Source organism: Patiria miniata, unplaced genomic scaffold (assembly GCF_015706575.1).
Source record: "Patiria miniata isolate m_02_andy unplaced genomic scaffold, ASM1570657v1 HiC_scaffold_30, whole genome shotgun sequence".
Classification (NCBI taxonomy): Eukaryota; Metazoa; Echinodermata; class Asteroidea; order Valvatida; family Asterinidae; genus Patiria; species Patiria miniata.
In genome coordinates this window covers 8312793-8327353 of record NW_024037070.1, presented here as the reverse complement: position 1 = coordinate 8327353, position 14561 = coordinate 8312793, and the positions used below count along the sequence as shown (strand labels likewise).

General features: G+C 41.0%; 1 protein-coding gene across 1 annotated transcript; it reads left to right on the top strand.

Moving 5' to 3' along the window:
- The first annotated feature begins 16 nt into the window (after positions 1-16).
- LOC119739256 (AFG3-like protein 2) lies at positions 17-14525 on the top strand. Its single transcript, XM_038214114.1, has 16 exons — positions 17-495; positions 1195-1375; positions 1881-2167; positions 3351-3419; positions 3755-3879; positions 4237-4404; positions 4572-4674; positions 4967-5104; positions 8570-8723; positions 9237-9366; positions 9805-9902; positions 10494-10604; positions 11449-11564; positions 11947-12147; positions 12431-12625; positions 13594-14525. Exons 1-16 carry the CDS (start codon positions 403-405, stop codon positions 13819-13821), a joined length of 2397 nt encoding a protein of 798 aa, XP_038070042.1. The 5' UTR covers positions 17-402; the 3' UTR covers positions 13822-14525.
- Positions 14526-14561: the final 36 nt, after the last annotated feature.

Genomic DNA, 14561 nt, shown 5'->3' with positions numbered 1-14561 from the left:
CATTTCACGTGCAGGGTCTGGATACCGCACTCATTGCAATTATTATTTAACAAAAAAATAACAGAATCGTTTTTTGTTTCTTGGTTATCCAACAATTTTCGTAAAGTCATCGTCTGTTGCATCAGTTCGTGATGTCAGTGAGCTCAGCATATTTATAAACAGACGTTCCTACTGCAACTTTGCATCAAAATCTGCCGAGATTATTAGAAACAGAAAATGGGTAGCATTCTGTGAAAGAAAACCCGTTCTCGAACATTACGACGAGCGAAAATGCACGTAGGCCTATGCACAACATGCATGACATGACAAGCCACTAAGTTTCAGCGCTTGTCACACTAACAAACACTGTGTGATTTTTGTATCAAACTCATAATTTTGTCCTTACATCGTTATTGAATAACGATGGCTTTGAGATGTTGTGGATCACTGCAACTCGGAGTCAAAGGATTCAGCTTTCGTCTCATCAGCCCGTCCCTTCAAAATAGACACCAGAACGTAAGTTAAATAAAAATGAACATGATGAAAAACAAAGGGCAGAACGGAGGGGGGTGGGGGTGGTGATGCCTCAAATTTTATTTGTTGTGATGCATCACATAAATATTGCTTTCTTATTAAACAGATAGGCCTATGTTTTTCCTTAATTGTTACGGCGATCGTGTAGTGTAGGGCCCTGTTTTGTTTTGATCAAATTTGAATCAATTTTTTACTAAGACAAGTACTCAAAAATGACATTTTCAACCTTAAGCAGACTTTTCTCAATATAATGACACTTTTTTGTAATGTTTGAAAAGTTTCTTTGGGTAGAAATTACGATTTTCCTACATAGTTTACGGTTGGTGCCGTGCGATTCAGCCTGCCTTGCACGCTCACGGTACATCGCGCGGTGATCGCCATCTTTATTTTCGTGTTTTGGTAACAATAGCAGTTGGCAGTGGCATTATGGCTGCCATAACGATAGCCACGGCGTAAAACATTTGTTTCCTTTCACTTCAGTCGGATTTCAAAAGTGCATCAAGATTGCAGTGTGAGAAAAACCTGTCAAATATCAAACAATTATATTTGAATTTGTTTAGGTCAGTTATCTGGAATAGAAGTATGAATCATTTTGTGCCCTTGAAATATGTAATAACTTGCAGTAGGGCCTAAATGAACGGTAGGCTTGTAAACTAATAAGTATTTTCCTGTATTTTCTAGGTTGCTGTTTTACGGAGATGTAACCGACTGTTCAGCAGCACGCAGCGAGTGAGCAACGCCCTCAGGAAGTGGCTTGTCTTCAGTAAGGAGCCCCCCAAGGGCTTTGAGAAATTCTTCCCCAGCTCCAAGAAAAGTGCCGCACCCCCTCGGCCCAAGAATGCAGCATCTGCAAAAGATAAGGGTAGGTATTGCTAAATGCTAAAACCTTCCCAAATCCTCCAAAATCCTCTTTGCAAAATGGAGGATTTTGCAGGATTGAGGCTATATGGCAAAAAGGTGTTGCTGATTTTGGAGGATGTACTGTGTCAATGTCTTACGCCGAACTTTGTGTTGTTTATGGTCAGCCGTGCATAAATTTAGAACAGGATTATACTTGAAGTCCTCTGCAGGGCTCCAGGAGGTCACTGGCTCTGCCTCAAGATACTGACAGAGATTGCTGGATGATTTTGAAGGATTGAGTCAGTGATCATCCCTCCAAGGAACGCATTCAAGAAATAACCGATAATTTTAGAGGATTGAGGCTGTATGCTATTTTTACAAGGAGGCAGTTGGAGGATTTTGCAGGATTGAGGTTGCATCCTAGCAAAACATCCCAGGGAGTCAGGGTTAATAGGCAAAACTTCTCAATTGATTTGTCTTGGACTTCAGGTGTAAAAGATTACCTTTCTCTTGTTTTATTTCTGTAGGTGAGCCTACGCCCAGCAAAAGCAGCGAGAGTAGCCGAGGAGGAGACAAGCCCCAAGACTTCTGGAAGGGTCTGATGGGAGGGGGCGGGGCCCAGGGAGGCAAGCCAGGGGGCGGATTGCCCCGGGGTACCAACCCACCCATCGACCCCAACAATAGGAACCAGCTGTTGTTTAGTATAGCGGTGACCGTGACGGGGGCGGTGGCCGTGGCTTGGCTACTTGGGGGCGGATCGGCTCCGGAGATTACGTGGAAGGATTTTTGTCAGGAATATCTGATGGCTGGACAGGTATGGATTTGAGCTTATTTCAGGCATGCAACTTTTCCTCGGATCCGCTGATTTCCTCGTTTTTTACTTCTCAAGTATGCCATTACAAATTGAAAAACATTGTACAAAATGTTGTGTGGTTCGGAATTTCCTCGTTTTTTGTAAATTCCCAGTTGCATGCATGTTTTTGCAATGGGGCAATTTTAGCATTACGTAATGTGTCAGAGCTTTTACGTGCTCAGTGAATAAACCTGAAAATGTGTTTACAGGTCAAGTTTGAAAATGCACTCATTAGCAGATTATTACACACTTGTCTTCCAAACATGTAAGAGACTGTTAATACAGGCAGAGGCTCTTAGAAATCTTTAGCATAAAATGTACAATGAAAATGAATAAAACTGCTGCAAGCTGCTTGCTGACTGGATTGAGCTAAAATACAGGGTGAGTAAAAAAAAACAAACCAAATGTCGGGACCATTGTTTTAGTGAAGTTCTGCATGTAGCACTTTCAAAATCTAGGATATGAAAGCCCAATTCATAGGCTTTCTTTTAGTACAAGAATCATTCAAATCACTCATGTACTTTTCACGTTTCGGAATTTTAAACACAACTACCGTTTTCAGGTTCTGTCCATGGATCACAAAAAAGGCAAGTGTTCTTTCAGCAAAACGAAAACAAATCACATAGAGATGCACGTGAATTGTTTTAGTTTTGCTGAAAGAACGCACACCTTTTTTTGTGTTCCGTGGACAGAACTTTAAAACGGTGGTTGTGTTTAAATATTCCATAAGTTGAAAATTACATGAGTAATTTGAATGATCCTTGTACTAAAAAAAAGCTTGTGAATTGGGCTTTCATATCCCAGATTTTGAAAGTGCTACATGCAGAACTTCACTAAAACAATAGTTCCGAATTTTTTTTTTTACTCACCCTGTATAAAAATCAAATCAAATTAGACGGGGTAATTTTTCAATATTAGCAAAAATTTCAATTAGATACCATCATAATCAGGAGCAGGTAAAAATGTTTGTTTCCTTATAAATTATTAAGTTCTGTTCATTTCAAATATTCAAGGACACTGGGAACTCTCCAGTATACATTTGAATGGTTCGATGACATGCAGAAACTTTTGAATGCAGATTCTTTGGCAGAAGAAATATCTTTCCTTTGAATCGTCTTGTGGTTTTTCTTTCCTCTTTGAACAGGTTGAGAGGTTGGAAGTTGTCAACAAGAAATACGTCAGAGTGTGGCTGAGACCGGGCCATTCTAAGGGGGTTTGTACTTTTCTCTTATTCTTTTTATATGAACACTGTTAAAAAAAACCTTAAGCATTTCAAGATTGAAAATAAAGTTTTGTCCCTTTGCACTGTATGACAGCATTTTGTTCGTGGCCCATATGAATGTTTACAAATGTTGGTCAAGCCTGCTGTAGGTCTGCCAATTGTTGTAAGTTGGGAGACCACTGACATAGGATTCACTTTGAAGGTTTAGAATGCTTCTGGTGAGTTAGGGATTAGGGTTCAATTCGTCTGTTGCATCTTATAACTATCAAAGACAATATTATCTGTTTTGTTAAAAACAGTCTTTGTATTTTTTTAATTTTCTGCAGAGGTATGTGTGGTTCAACATTGGCAGTGTCGACGCCTTTGAGAGAAATCTTGAGAACTCCCAGGTGGATCTCGGAATCGAACCCAACAACTATCTGTCGGTCGTTTACAGCTCGGAAAGTGATGGGTAAGGCTGGCTGTGTATGCCTTATTTGTTTTTGTAATTACTACTTTTTTGTACAAAAGAAAAGAAAAATGGCAAAATTATGATTTGGTGAATTTACATCAAAGTTACGGGGAGTGTGGCCTAGTGGATTTAGTAAAATTAAGGATTTTTTAAAATCTTTTTAAAATGAAATTTCATTGTAAATTGTAAGTAAATTTAAACTCTAGAATAAAAAAAATTAAGAAAGTGAACCGATGTGTTTCCTGAAATGGAATTGGAAACCATAGCATGGTTGAAAAAAAATGTTGTGTAATAAACATCCTGTAGTGTGACCTCTTGTGAACTTTGTCCATTTATGTGACCTTTGACCTTCCACAGGAGTTTCCTACTGAGCCTGATTCCCACCGCTCTCATGATCGGCTTCTTCTTCTACTTGTTCCGCAACAACCCCGCTGCGGGAGGCCGTGCCGGCAAGCGAGGAGGGATCTTTGGCTTCGGAGAAACCACGGCCAAGATTATCAAGGAAGACGTTGGAGTACGGTTCAAGTAGGTTCAACATTTCCTGTTTAAATGTACCAGTGTGGAATTCCAACCTCACGTTTTGGATTGTAACAACTTACGTCTTACCAAACGTGCAGAGATTTTTCTAAAATCACTTTTTTTTTTAGCAAATTGATAAAACTGTTAAGGTGATTCTTCTTATTCGTTGACAGGGATGTTGCCGGATGTGAGGAGGCCAAGCTAGAAATCATGGAGTTTGTCAACTTCTTGAAGAATCCTCAACAGTACATTGACCTCGGAGCCAAGATCCCCAAGGTAAGAATGGAACAGTCTATTCTTATACATGCATCACAAGGAGTGCACTGTTGCCCTCATGAAAGTGGAGAATTCCATCGGTGACATTTGGGGAAGAGGTACTTTCCTTCCATCATTGTGATAAAGTGTCTTGCCCAAGGACTCATGTGTATCACAACAGCTCTGGCTGGACGTGAACCCACAACCTGCAGAATTACCCACAGATCTTGAGTTCTGTGCTCCAGACCACTAGGCCATGGAACTCTTTCAAACATGCACACTCACTTTTCTGTATACGTTCTTCATGCTACAGGGAGCCATTCTTAACGGACCACCAGGAACGGGCAAGACCCTCTTAGCTAAAGCTACAGCCGGTGAAGCTAACGTTCCCTTCATCACCGTCAGTGGATCCGAGTTCTTGGAGATGTTTGTTGGTGTTGGTCCGTCTAGGGTAAGAAAGCGTTTCACTATCTTAACTTATAGTCCAGCGGATATGTGACAAAATATCGATGAATTGTGCACTTTTGCATAAAAGCGTGAAACTTGGCACAGATGTTTATATTCATGCGAGAAAATGTTTTAGATGTGGAGCCATCGCAAATTTACCCTTTGAGGGGCGTGGCATCCATTTAAAAAAAGGGGGGCGGGACTTGTCATGCCCGCAGTAAAAATGGTTTTTCCCACTTGTTACAAAAGCAGGAAACTTCACAAAGACATAATTATATAGATTATTAGTGTTTTCCAGATTCGGAGCCACCACAAAAGTACCTTTTTAGGGGCGTGGCAGCCATTAAAAGAAAAGGGGGGGGGTAATTATTATGCCCACTTTGGAAAACATTGTGCCCATATTTCATGAACGAATAAAACGTCCCACAGACGTTTATATTCATGAGAAAAAAATTCCAGATGTGGAGCCATCTCGAACACACCCTTTTAGGGGCGTGGCAACCATATAGGAAAAAAAAGGGGGCGGGGTTTTCATTATGCCCACCCTGGATATATTGTTCCCACACTCAGAGAGAAATGGAAATTTCCACAAACATTGACATTCATGAGAAAACAAATTCCAGATGTGGAGCCATCTCGAACACACCCTTTTAGGGGCGTGGCAACCATAAAAGGAAATAAAGGGGGGGGGGCGGGGTTTTCATTATGCCCACCCTGGAAATATTGTTCCCACATTAATAGAGAAATGGAACTTTCCACAGACATTGACATTCATGAGAAAAACAATTCCAGATGTGGAGCCATCGCGACCACACCCTTTTAGGGGCGTGGCAGCCATATTGAAAAAAAGGGGGGGCGGGGTTCTCATTATGCCCAACATGGGAAAAATGTGCCCACATCTCATAAACGAATGAAGCTAATTCCCACAGACATTAATACTCACGAGATAAAAATCATACGTGGAGCCATCGCAAACACACCCTTTTAGGGGCGTGGCAGCCATAATAAAATGGGGGGTAGTCATGATGCCCCTATAAAAGAAAGTTGTGCCTTCCTTTCATAAATGGATTAAATTCCACTCGGACAATATATTCATAAAAATGTTTTTGTTTAATGTGAGGCCATCACAAACCTACCCTTTTAGAGGTGCGGCATCCATTTTTAAAAGGGGGGTACTCAATATGCACAACGTGGAAAATTTTGACCGCATTTCATATAATAAAATCCACCTCAGACAGCTGTTTAATGTGTTGGAGTAGGGCCGCCTTTATAGTTGGAATTTACTGTTAACAAACCCTTTGTTTTCTTACACTATGCATTCTTGCCTCATCTATATTAACCCAGTTACTGGTTCTTTCGTCTGTAGAATTATTGATAACCTTTCAACTGCATCAATATCTGAATTAGTTGTATAAACTGGGGTACCTCAGTTAGTCCTGGAAAGACTAGTGTTACTTCTTCAAATACATTGTTTCCCCTGCCTTTTTTTCTGATAAACCAAAAGGCATATGCAGTGTCGCACCTGTATAACGTATAATTTTTTTTAATGGATTTGGTCGGGGTAAAAAAAAACACTCATAAGAGCTTGATATACCATTTTTAAGAGAACAGAGGTGCTGTGTGGTGGGGGTACAGAGATTCATTGAATGTGAAGTCATAGTGGACGTGTCCACCACTTTGTGAGGCGAGTACATCGTGTTGTTACCCAATCTGCTGTCAATGTGGTGCAACGGGTAAGGGGTAGGGAGATTTTATACTCCCCCCCCCCCCCCCCCCGTAAAAAAAAGGATTTCCATGGCCCTTTAATGTTAAATGTTAGAGTTTAGGGCTGCCATTGTGTGCTGTGTATTTGTAATTATGAAATCACTCTGGAATTTAGATGTGCATGATAATATAGGTGCAAGTACACACATTGAACAATATAACACGGGTTAGCCTACCGGTACTTACCCATGCTCTTTGGGGTAAGTCATTGTATTACCAAATAATATAGGTTATGGGCCAATCAACATTATAAGAAATCAACAACAAAATATAAACATTGCAATTGTGGGCACAGTGAATAGGCCCCTCACACCTCTAAAAGGATGAGTTTGCTGTGGCTCTACATAAGAACTTTCTTTTATAGGGGCATCATGACTACCCCCCCCCCCCCCATTTTACTATGGCTGCCACGCCCCTAAAAGGGTGTGTTTACGATGGCTTCACGTGTGACTTTTTTTTTTCTCTTGAATATTAATATCTGTGGGAATTAGCTTTATTCGTTTATGAGATGTGGGCACATTTTTTTCCCATGTTGGGCATAATGAGAACCCCGCCCCCTTTTTTTCAATATGGCTGCCACGCCCCTAAAAGGGTGTGGTCGCGATGGCTCCACATCTGGAATTGTTTTTCTCATGAATGTCAATGTCTGTGGAAAGTTCCATTTCTCTATTAATGTGGGAACAATATTTCCAGGGTGGGCATAATGAAAACCCCGCCCCCCCCCCTTTATTTCCTTTTATGGTTGCCACGCCCCTAAAAGGGTGTGTTCGAGATGGCTCCACATCTGGAATTTGTTTTCTCATGAATGTCAATGTTTGTGGAAATTTCCATTTCTCTCTGAGTGTGGGAACAATATTTCCAGGGTGGGCATAATGAAAACCCCGCCTCCTTTTTTTCCTATATGGTTGCCACGCCCCTAAAAGGGTGTGTTCGAGATGGCTCCACATCTGGAATTTTTTTTCTCATGAATATAAACATCTGTGGGACGTTTTATTCGTTCATGAAATATGGGCACAATGTTTTCCAAAGTGGGCATAATAATTAACCCCCCTTTTTCTTTTAATGGCTGCCACGCCCCTAAAAAGGTACTTTTGTGGTGGCTCCGAATCTGGAAAACACTAATAATCTATATAATTATGTCTTTGTGAAGTTTCCTGCTTTTGTAACAAGTGGGAAAAACCATTTTTACTGCGGGCATGACAAGTCCCGCCCCCCTTTTTTAAATGGATGCCACGCCCCTAAAAGGGTAAATTTGCGATGGCTCCACATCTAAAACATTTTCTCGCATGAATATAAACATCTGTGCCAAGTTTCACGCTTTTATGCAAAAGTGCACAATTTTTTCACATATCCGCTGGACTATTAGTAACAGTGATTGCTGGAGCATTGTGCAGGATTGAGGCAGTCGTCACCCCTCCAAGGGCCACATTCAAGAAATAACAGATGGTTTTGGAGGATTAAGGCTGTATGAAATTTTTACATGGAGGCAGTTGGAGGATTTTGCTAAAAAAAACCCAGGAAGTTAGGGTTAACAATCATCTATATTGTATCTGGTTGATAAGATAGTTGCCTATCATTGAAAATGTAAACATTAGCTTCCTAGGATGCGATTAATGCTTGTAATGCTTCGTAAATGAAGAGGTTTTCAGGCATCCTTGATTCCTAAACTAAAACCGAGTGATTTATCGTCCGTTTTTTGTTGTAGGTGCGTGACATGTTTTCCATGGCCAGGAAGAACGCTCCTTGCATCCTCTTCATAGATGAGATCGACGCCGTCGGAAGGAAACGAGGCAAGAGCAACTTTGGCGGACAGAGTGAGCAGGAGAACACACTGAATCAGCTCCTTGTGGAGATGGACGGTGAGTTGCCATGGAAACTAAGGCTTTTGGGCGATGATCCTTCGTCTGAGAGGCTGCTGGGTTATTGGATCATTCCATGCAAGGGACAGGGGTGTCTGATTAACCAGCTTTGGCTTATGTCTGAATTTTAGCAGTCTTGAAATGGTCTGAAAAAATGAAAACAAGGGATTCAAGTTTAATACTTGATTTGGCCCTTCACAAATAAAACTTGTAATAGTACTTTTTGTACAAATGTGGAGGGCTACTCTGGTGGGAATCGAACCCACAGCTTTCTGCTTAATAGTGCAGACGTCTTGCCACTCTACTACCAAGCTTGCTAGGTTCAGCCGGCTGACTTGAATCTGCAATGGCAGCAGATACTGCAATTAATCTTGTTTGATGACCCGGCAAAACTTAGTCAATAAATTTACATCTCCCCAAGGCAGAATTTCCTCATACAGGATAGGTGTTAATCAGGTTGTTGATTTCTTTCACCAGCAGTAAATCCATCTCCTTAATCGTTCTTATTTGCAGGATTCAACACGACCACCAACGTGGTAGTCCTAGCTGGCACCAACCGGCCAGATATTTTGGATCCAGCCCTGCTCAGACCTGGTCGCTTTGACAGGCAGATATACATTGGAGCGCCTGACATCAAGGGAAGGTAGGTCACTTGATGAAAGAAATGCTCTGGAAATGTTTGTCTCTGGTTGAACTCTGTGATGATTGTTTGAGAGGTAGTTGTAAAGTTTGTTCATGTTGTTGTTGTTATTATAATTATTGTAAATGAAAACTAAGCTTTCATCCATCACTACTGTAGCTAGTTAGCCCAGAGAAACTAAGAAGTGGAGGAAAATGAAGAAATGTTCAATTCTCAAGATAAGGAAAACCCCAAACAAATATTGTGCAAAACCCATGGAATCAAGTACAGACTGAAAACCCAATCCACATGTGGAACCGGGCAGGATTCGTCCTTGGGCCAAAGCGGTGGAAGGCGAGGAAAGAATCACGGCCGTTTCAAGGCAAGAAAACCGGGTATAGACACATTACCTTATGAGCCATACTCCCAATATCATCAAATATTTTTGCTTGCGTTTGACAGAGCGTCCATCTTCAAAGTCCACTTGAAACCCCTCAAGACAGATGTTGACCAAGAAAATATGGCCAGAAAGATGGCGGCACTCACCCCCGGCTTCACAGGTCAGTACAGAATGGATACAGTTGGCATGACAACCAAAAAGAGTAGCATTGCCAACAAGAAGAAATGCCATGGCAACGGGTGAACAAAATGGTCGGAGAATAGTGAACATTCTCACATCAGTTATGTTTTCTCATATCACTTGTCTCCATTTTCTCTGCCACCGTATTATAAAATTATGAAAAATTATAAATAAATTGCCAAAACATCAATTCAATATTGGGTTTTGCCCTTCGCCGTCATATTTTTATAAATTTGGTTTACTCGGGTGATTGTGAGAAACAAATGCACAAACTACTCGGGTGGGACTCTAACCCATGACCTCCTACATACTAGTGCAGACGTCTTACCACTCGACCACCGAGTTTGCCGGGGTCGGGGGATGGTTCAAATCTGACATAGCAGTGTGTACAGCAACCAAAGTATTCATAAAATAGAATTTGTGTCGGATGATGTAAATTCAATATCATATAAATTCAAGTCATATGAAAACACTTCACTGGGGTTATCTCAAGTCTGGCAGATTATCCTCCCACCTCTAAGACTCACTTAAACGTACTGACAACCTTTGATCATACTGTTCTTGACTACAGGAGCGGATATCGCCAATGTCTGCAATGAGGCGGCTCTGATTGCCGCTAGATACGGCTGCAAGGACATCAACTCCTCCCACTTTGAGCAGGCCATTGAACGAGTCATCGCAGGTAAGACTCTTCTCTAACCTTCTATATCAGGCCGAGTTAGTTGAATAATTTCAAACTAGTTCCGTTTTATGAAGCACATTTATTGTACCAATGCGAAGTTATCAGCTGTGCTTACATTTGTCCTCCCAATTCAAACCTATCAAACTTTGTCAACTACTATATGTAATTTATAAAAATCAAATCTGAATCTTGAAGGTCCCATGCAATATAATTTTCTAATGCAATCCTTGAAAATATACCCTTGTGTCCCATTTAACGTTGTTTTCAATTTTCATTTTGCCATTTTCAAGGGTATTTTGGTGCCTTTGTGGTTTTTATGCTAGTGCAAATTTCCATATTCATGAGCAAAAGTGTGATGTCACTTCAGGCAGAAACCTCTATGTTACAGCTATCTCAGCACAAAAAGCAAACAGAATTTTGGATGTTTTGCTGTTACAAATTTTGGTTTCTTTGGTGTTTCGTTGTTGTGTCAGTACATGGGAAAGCCAATGAGCAAACTTTTCGCACAAATATTTTTAATGAGCAGATTTTTGGGTTCACATTTGGACAGAAAAAAAAACCTAAACTGAACAGTGTCTTCCTGAAATGACATCAAAGCGCCCTCAGTTGTCAAGAAAAGCATGGACAATTTTAAACGTTCAAAAAGTTCAGGGAGTCCTTCAGAACTTCTAAACAATTCATTTCCTCGATGTCCTGAGAAAACATGGAAGGGGAAAAAAAAGAAGAAATCTTTATGAAAACCTTCCCCACTATAAACAACCAATAAAGTCTCACAACATGGACAGTTTATTTCTTTTACCAGGACTGCTTAATCTTGAAAAGTCATGTCTCCTTTTCTCTCTAGGCCTGGAGAAGAAGACGCAGGTTCTGCAACCAGAAGAGAAGAAGACGGTAGCGTACCATGAAGCAGGTCATGCAATCGCTGGGTGGTTCCTGGAGTACGCTGACCCACTACTCAAGGTAAGCATCCAGCGGAACGAACATGGAACATTTTTCTCTTTCAACTTGAATGACAAGAAAACTGAAAAAGGCGCAAACTTTTAAAACTTCCAGGTAGATGATGGCATATGGTGTTTTTACCTTTAACCAGTTCACGCCGAGATTATTTTGACAAGAACGGAACAAGGCGCAGGATTACTTTTCACTGGACCTCAAGCCAGGTGGATTGAAGCCATCACCCTCGGACAGCACACTCATATTTCCAGCCTCGCTTGTTGCTTGTTTATCTGTCATCCAGTACAAAGGCTGCAAAACCTTTGCGTGTATACACGCTCTCCGGCGCGAACTGGTTAAACAACGACAACTAAAATCTTTTTAACCTTTTTCGGTCATTTACTGCCAGGTTTCAATCATACCGAGGGGTAAAGGTCTTGGCTATGCCCAGTACCTCCCTAGAGAGCAATACCTCTACACTAAGGAACAGCTTCTAGACAGAATGTGCATGACGCTAGGAGGACGGGTCTCTGAACAGATCTTCTTTGGTAAGATCACGACGGGAGCTCAAGATGACCTCAAGAAGGTCACGCAGGTCGCCTATGCCCAGGTCAGTCATACCCCTAACCTCCAACCCCACCCTTCCCCCTGCCGCACCCACCCGTAGTCCCATCACTGCAGTGGTAATACACCGACATGAAGTGATTTAATTGTAAAACTTTTCTAGCTAAATCATTTTATTGTACCAGAACTGTATTCAAAAATTGCTACATTTCACACGAATTAAATAGAAATTGGTGTACTCTGGGGCCAGCTTTACTGGTCTTGCCTTGCCTTATTTTTAAAAGAAATTCCTGACCTCGTTTCTTATATCGTTTCTTGAACCGCCAAAGATTGTCCAGCATGGTATGAGTGACGTCATCGGTAACGTCTCCTTTGACATGCCCCAGCAAGGCGAGATGGTTCTGGAGAAACCATACAGTGAAGCTACGGCCAAAATGATTGACGAGGAAGTCCGCAAGTTGATCGGATCGGCCTACGATCGCACTATGGACCTGCTGACTAAACACAAGGAAAATGTGGAGAAGGTGAGTTTCTCAGTGTAATATGCAAATATTAACTGCTATTATGACACTATGGACCTGCTGACTAAACACAAGGAAAATGTGGAGAAGGTGAGTTTCTCAGTGTAATATGCAAATATTGACTGCTGTTATGACACTATGGCCCTGCTGACCTAAACACAAGAAAAATGTGGAGGAGGTGAGTTTTTCAGTACAATATGCAAATATTGACTGCTATTATGACACTATGGTCCTACTGACTAAACACAAGGAAAATGTGGAGAAGGTGAGTTTCTCAGTACAATATGCAAATATTGACTGGTATTATGACACTATGGCCCTGCTGACTAAACACAAGGAAAATGTGGAGAAGGTGAGTTTTTCAGTACAATATGCAAATATTGACTGCTATTATGACACTATGGACCTGCTGACTAAACACAAGGAAAATGTGGAGAAGGTGAGTTTTTCAGTGCGATATGCAAATATTGACTGCTATTATGACACTAAGGCCCTGCTGACTAAACACAAGGAAAATGTGGAGAAGGTGAGTTTTTCAGTACAATATGCAAATATTGACTGCTATTATGACACTATGGTCCTGCTGACTAAACACAAGGAAAATGTGGAGAAGGTGAGTTTCTCAGTACAATATGCAAATATTGACTGGTATTATGACACTATGGCCCTGCTGACTAAACACAAGGAAAATGTGGAGAAGGTGAGTTTTTCAGTACAATATGCAAATATTGACTGCTATTATGACACTATGGACCTGCTGACTAAACACAAGGAAAATGTGGAGAAGGTGAGTTTTTCAGTGCGATATGCAAATATTGACTGCTATTATGACACTAAGGCCCTGCTGACTAAACACAAGGAAAATGTGTTCTATTTTCCCCAGGGTGGAGCAATATTCCCAGCATGATTTTAAGTGGCCTTGTTCACCAACTTCTAGTTCATTAATTTTTTTTTCAATATTACAATTCTAGGTTGCCTTAAGACTTCTAGACAAGGAAGTCTTGAACAAGGACGACATGGTGGAACTTCTTGGTAATCGCCCTTTTGCCGAGAAGTCGACTTACGAGGATTTTGTGGAAGGAACCGGAGGCATGGAGGAAGACACGTCACTACCGGTCGGCCTTAAGGACTGGAACAAGCAGAAAGAAGCTGCCAAAGATGCACCAGAGGGAGGGAAACTACAGCCTGAGACAGTGTGATGGGTGAACAGAGGGAGTAAGCCTACATCATGACACTGCAGTGTGATTGTGTAATATCATTGGTCAGGAAATGTCTTCCCTACAGCATGTGCCTGTTGGGCAGTTGGGCTGGTGACATTCCAGTGAACATGCCTAACCCCTCTGGAACGGATCGATTCCATGTTGCTGAAGATGGTCTTGACTTTTACTTTGCAGCTGGGGTGATACTGTTTAATGTAAAAGCCTAATGCTACACATGATGATTTACTATAAATAAATGTCATTCTTAATTCAGAATTTGTCGTAACAAAATTTATATCGCCACGTAATTGAGGGTATGTAAACTTTATTTTCAGAGAATTGTTTGAATTCATTGGAAAAAATACCATATTTCATAAGGTTTAAAGAAAAAAACCCAGAATTACTGTATCTGGATCATTCGGGTAGCTTCTGTTCAGAAATTCTCAAGATTCTTTTGGCCCATCTGTAATGTAAACTGAAAATTGAACATTGTCCAGAGTTGAAACACAAGTTTGTAGACAGTGCAGAATGAGCACAGTCAATTTAGAGTTGTCCCAAGCACGTAAATGATCCCAGCAGAAACGACACATTTTTTGTGTGTGTTTGAAAACAATTGTAAGAGATTACTGTGTGTAATTTTCACTGTAAAAAGTGCTGATAGGAAAGAGTAGTCACAATAAAAATTGTCATCATTTTGAATCGGTTTTCTGTAGTCAGAATCGTCACATTTTAAATGCTGT

Coding starts and splice junctions, on each gene's coding strand:
- LOC119739256 (XM_038214114.1), top strand. CDS start 403: ATGGCTTTGAGATGTTGTGGATCACTGCAACTCGGAGTCAAAGGATTC. Junction 3,880..4,236: donor TACAGCTCGGAAAGTGATGG/GTAAGGCTGGCT, acceptor GACCTTCCACAG/GAGTTTCCTACTGAGCCTGA. Junction 8,724..9,236: donor GCTCCTTGTGGAGATGGACG/GTGAGTTGCCAT, acceptor TCTTATTTGCAG/GATTCAACACGACCACCAAC.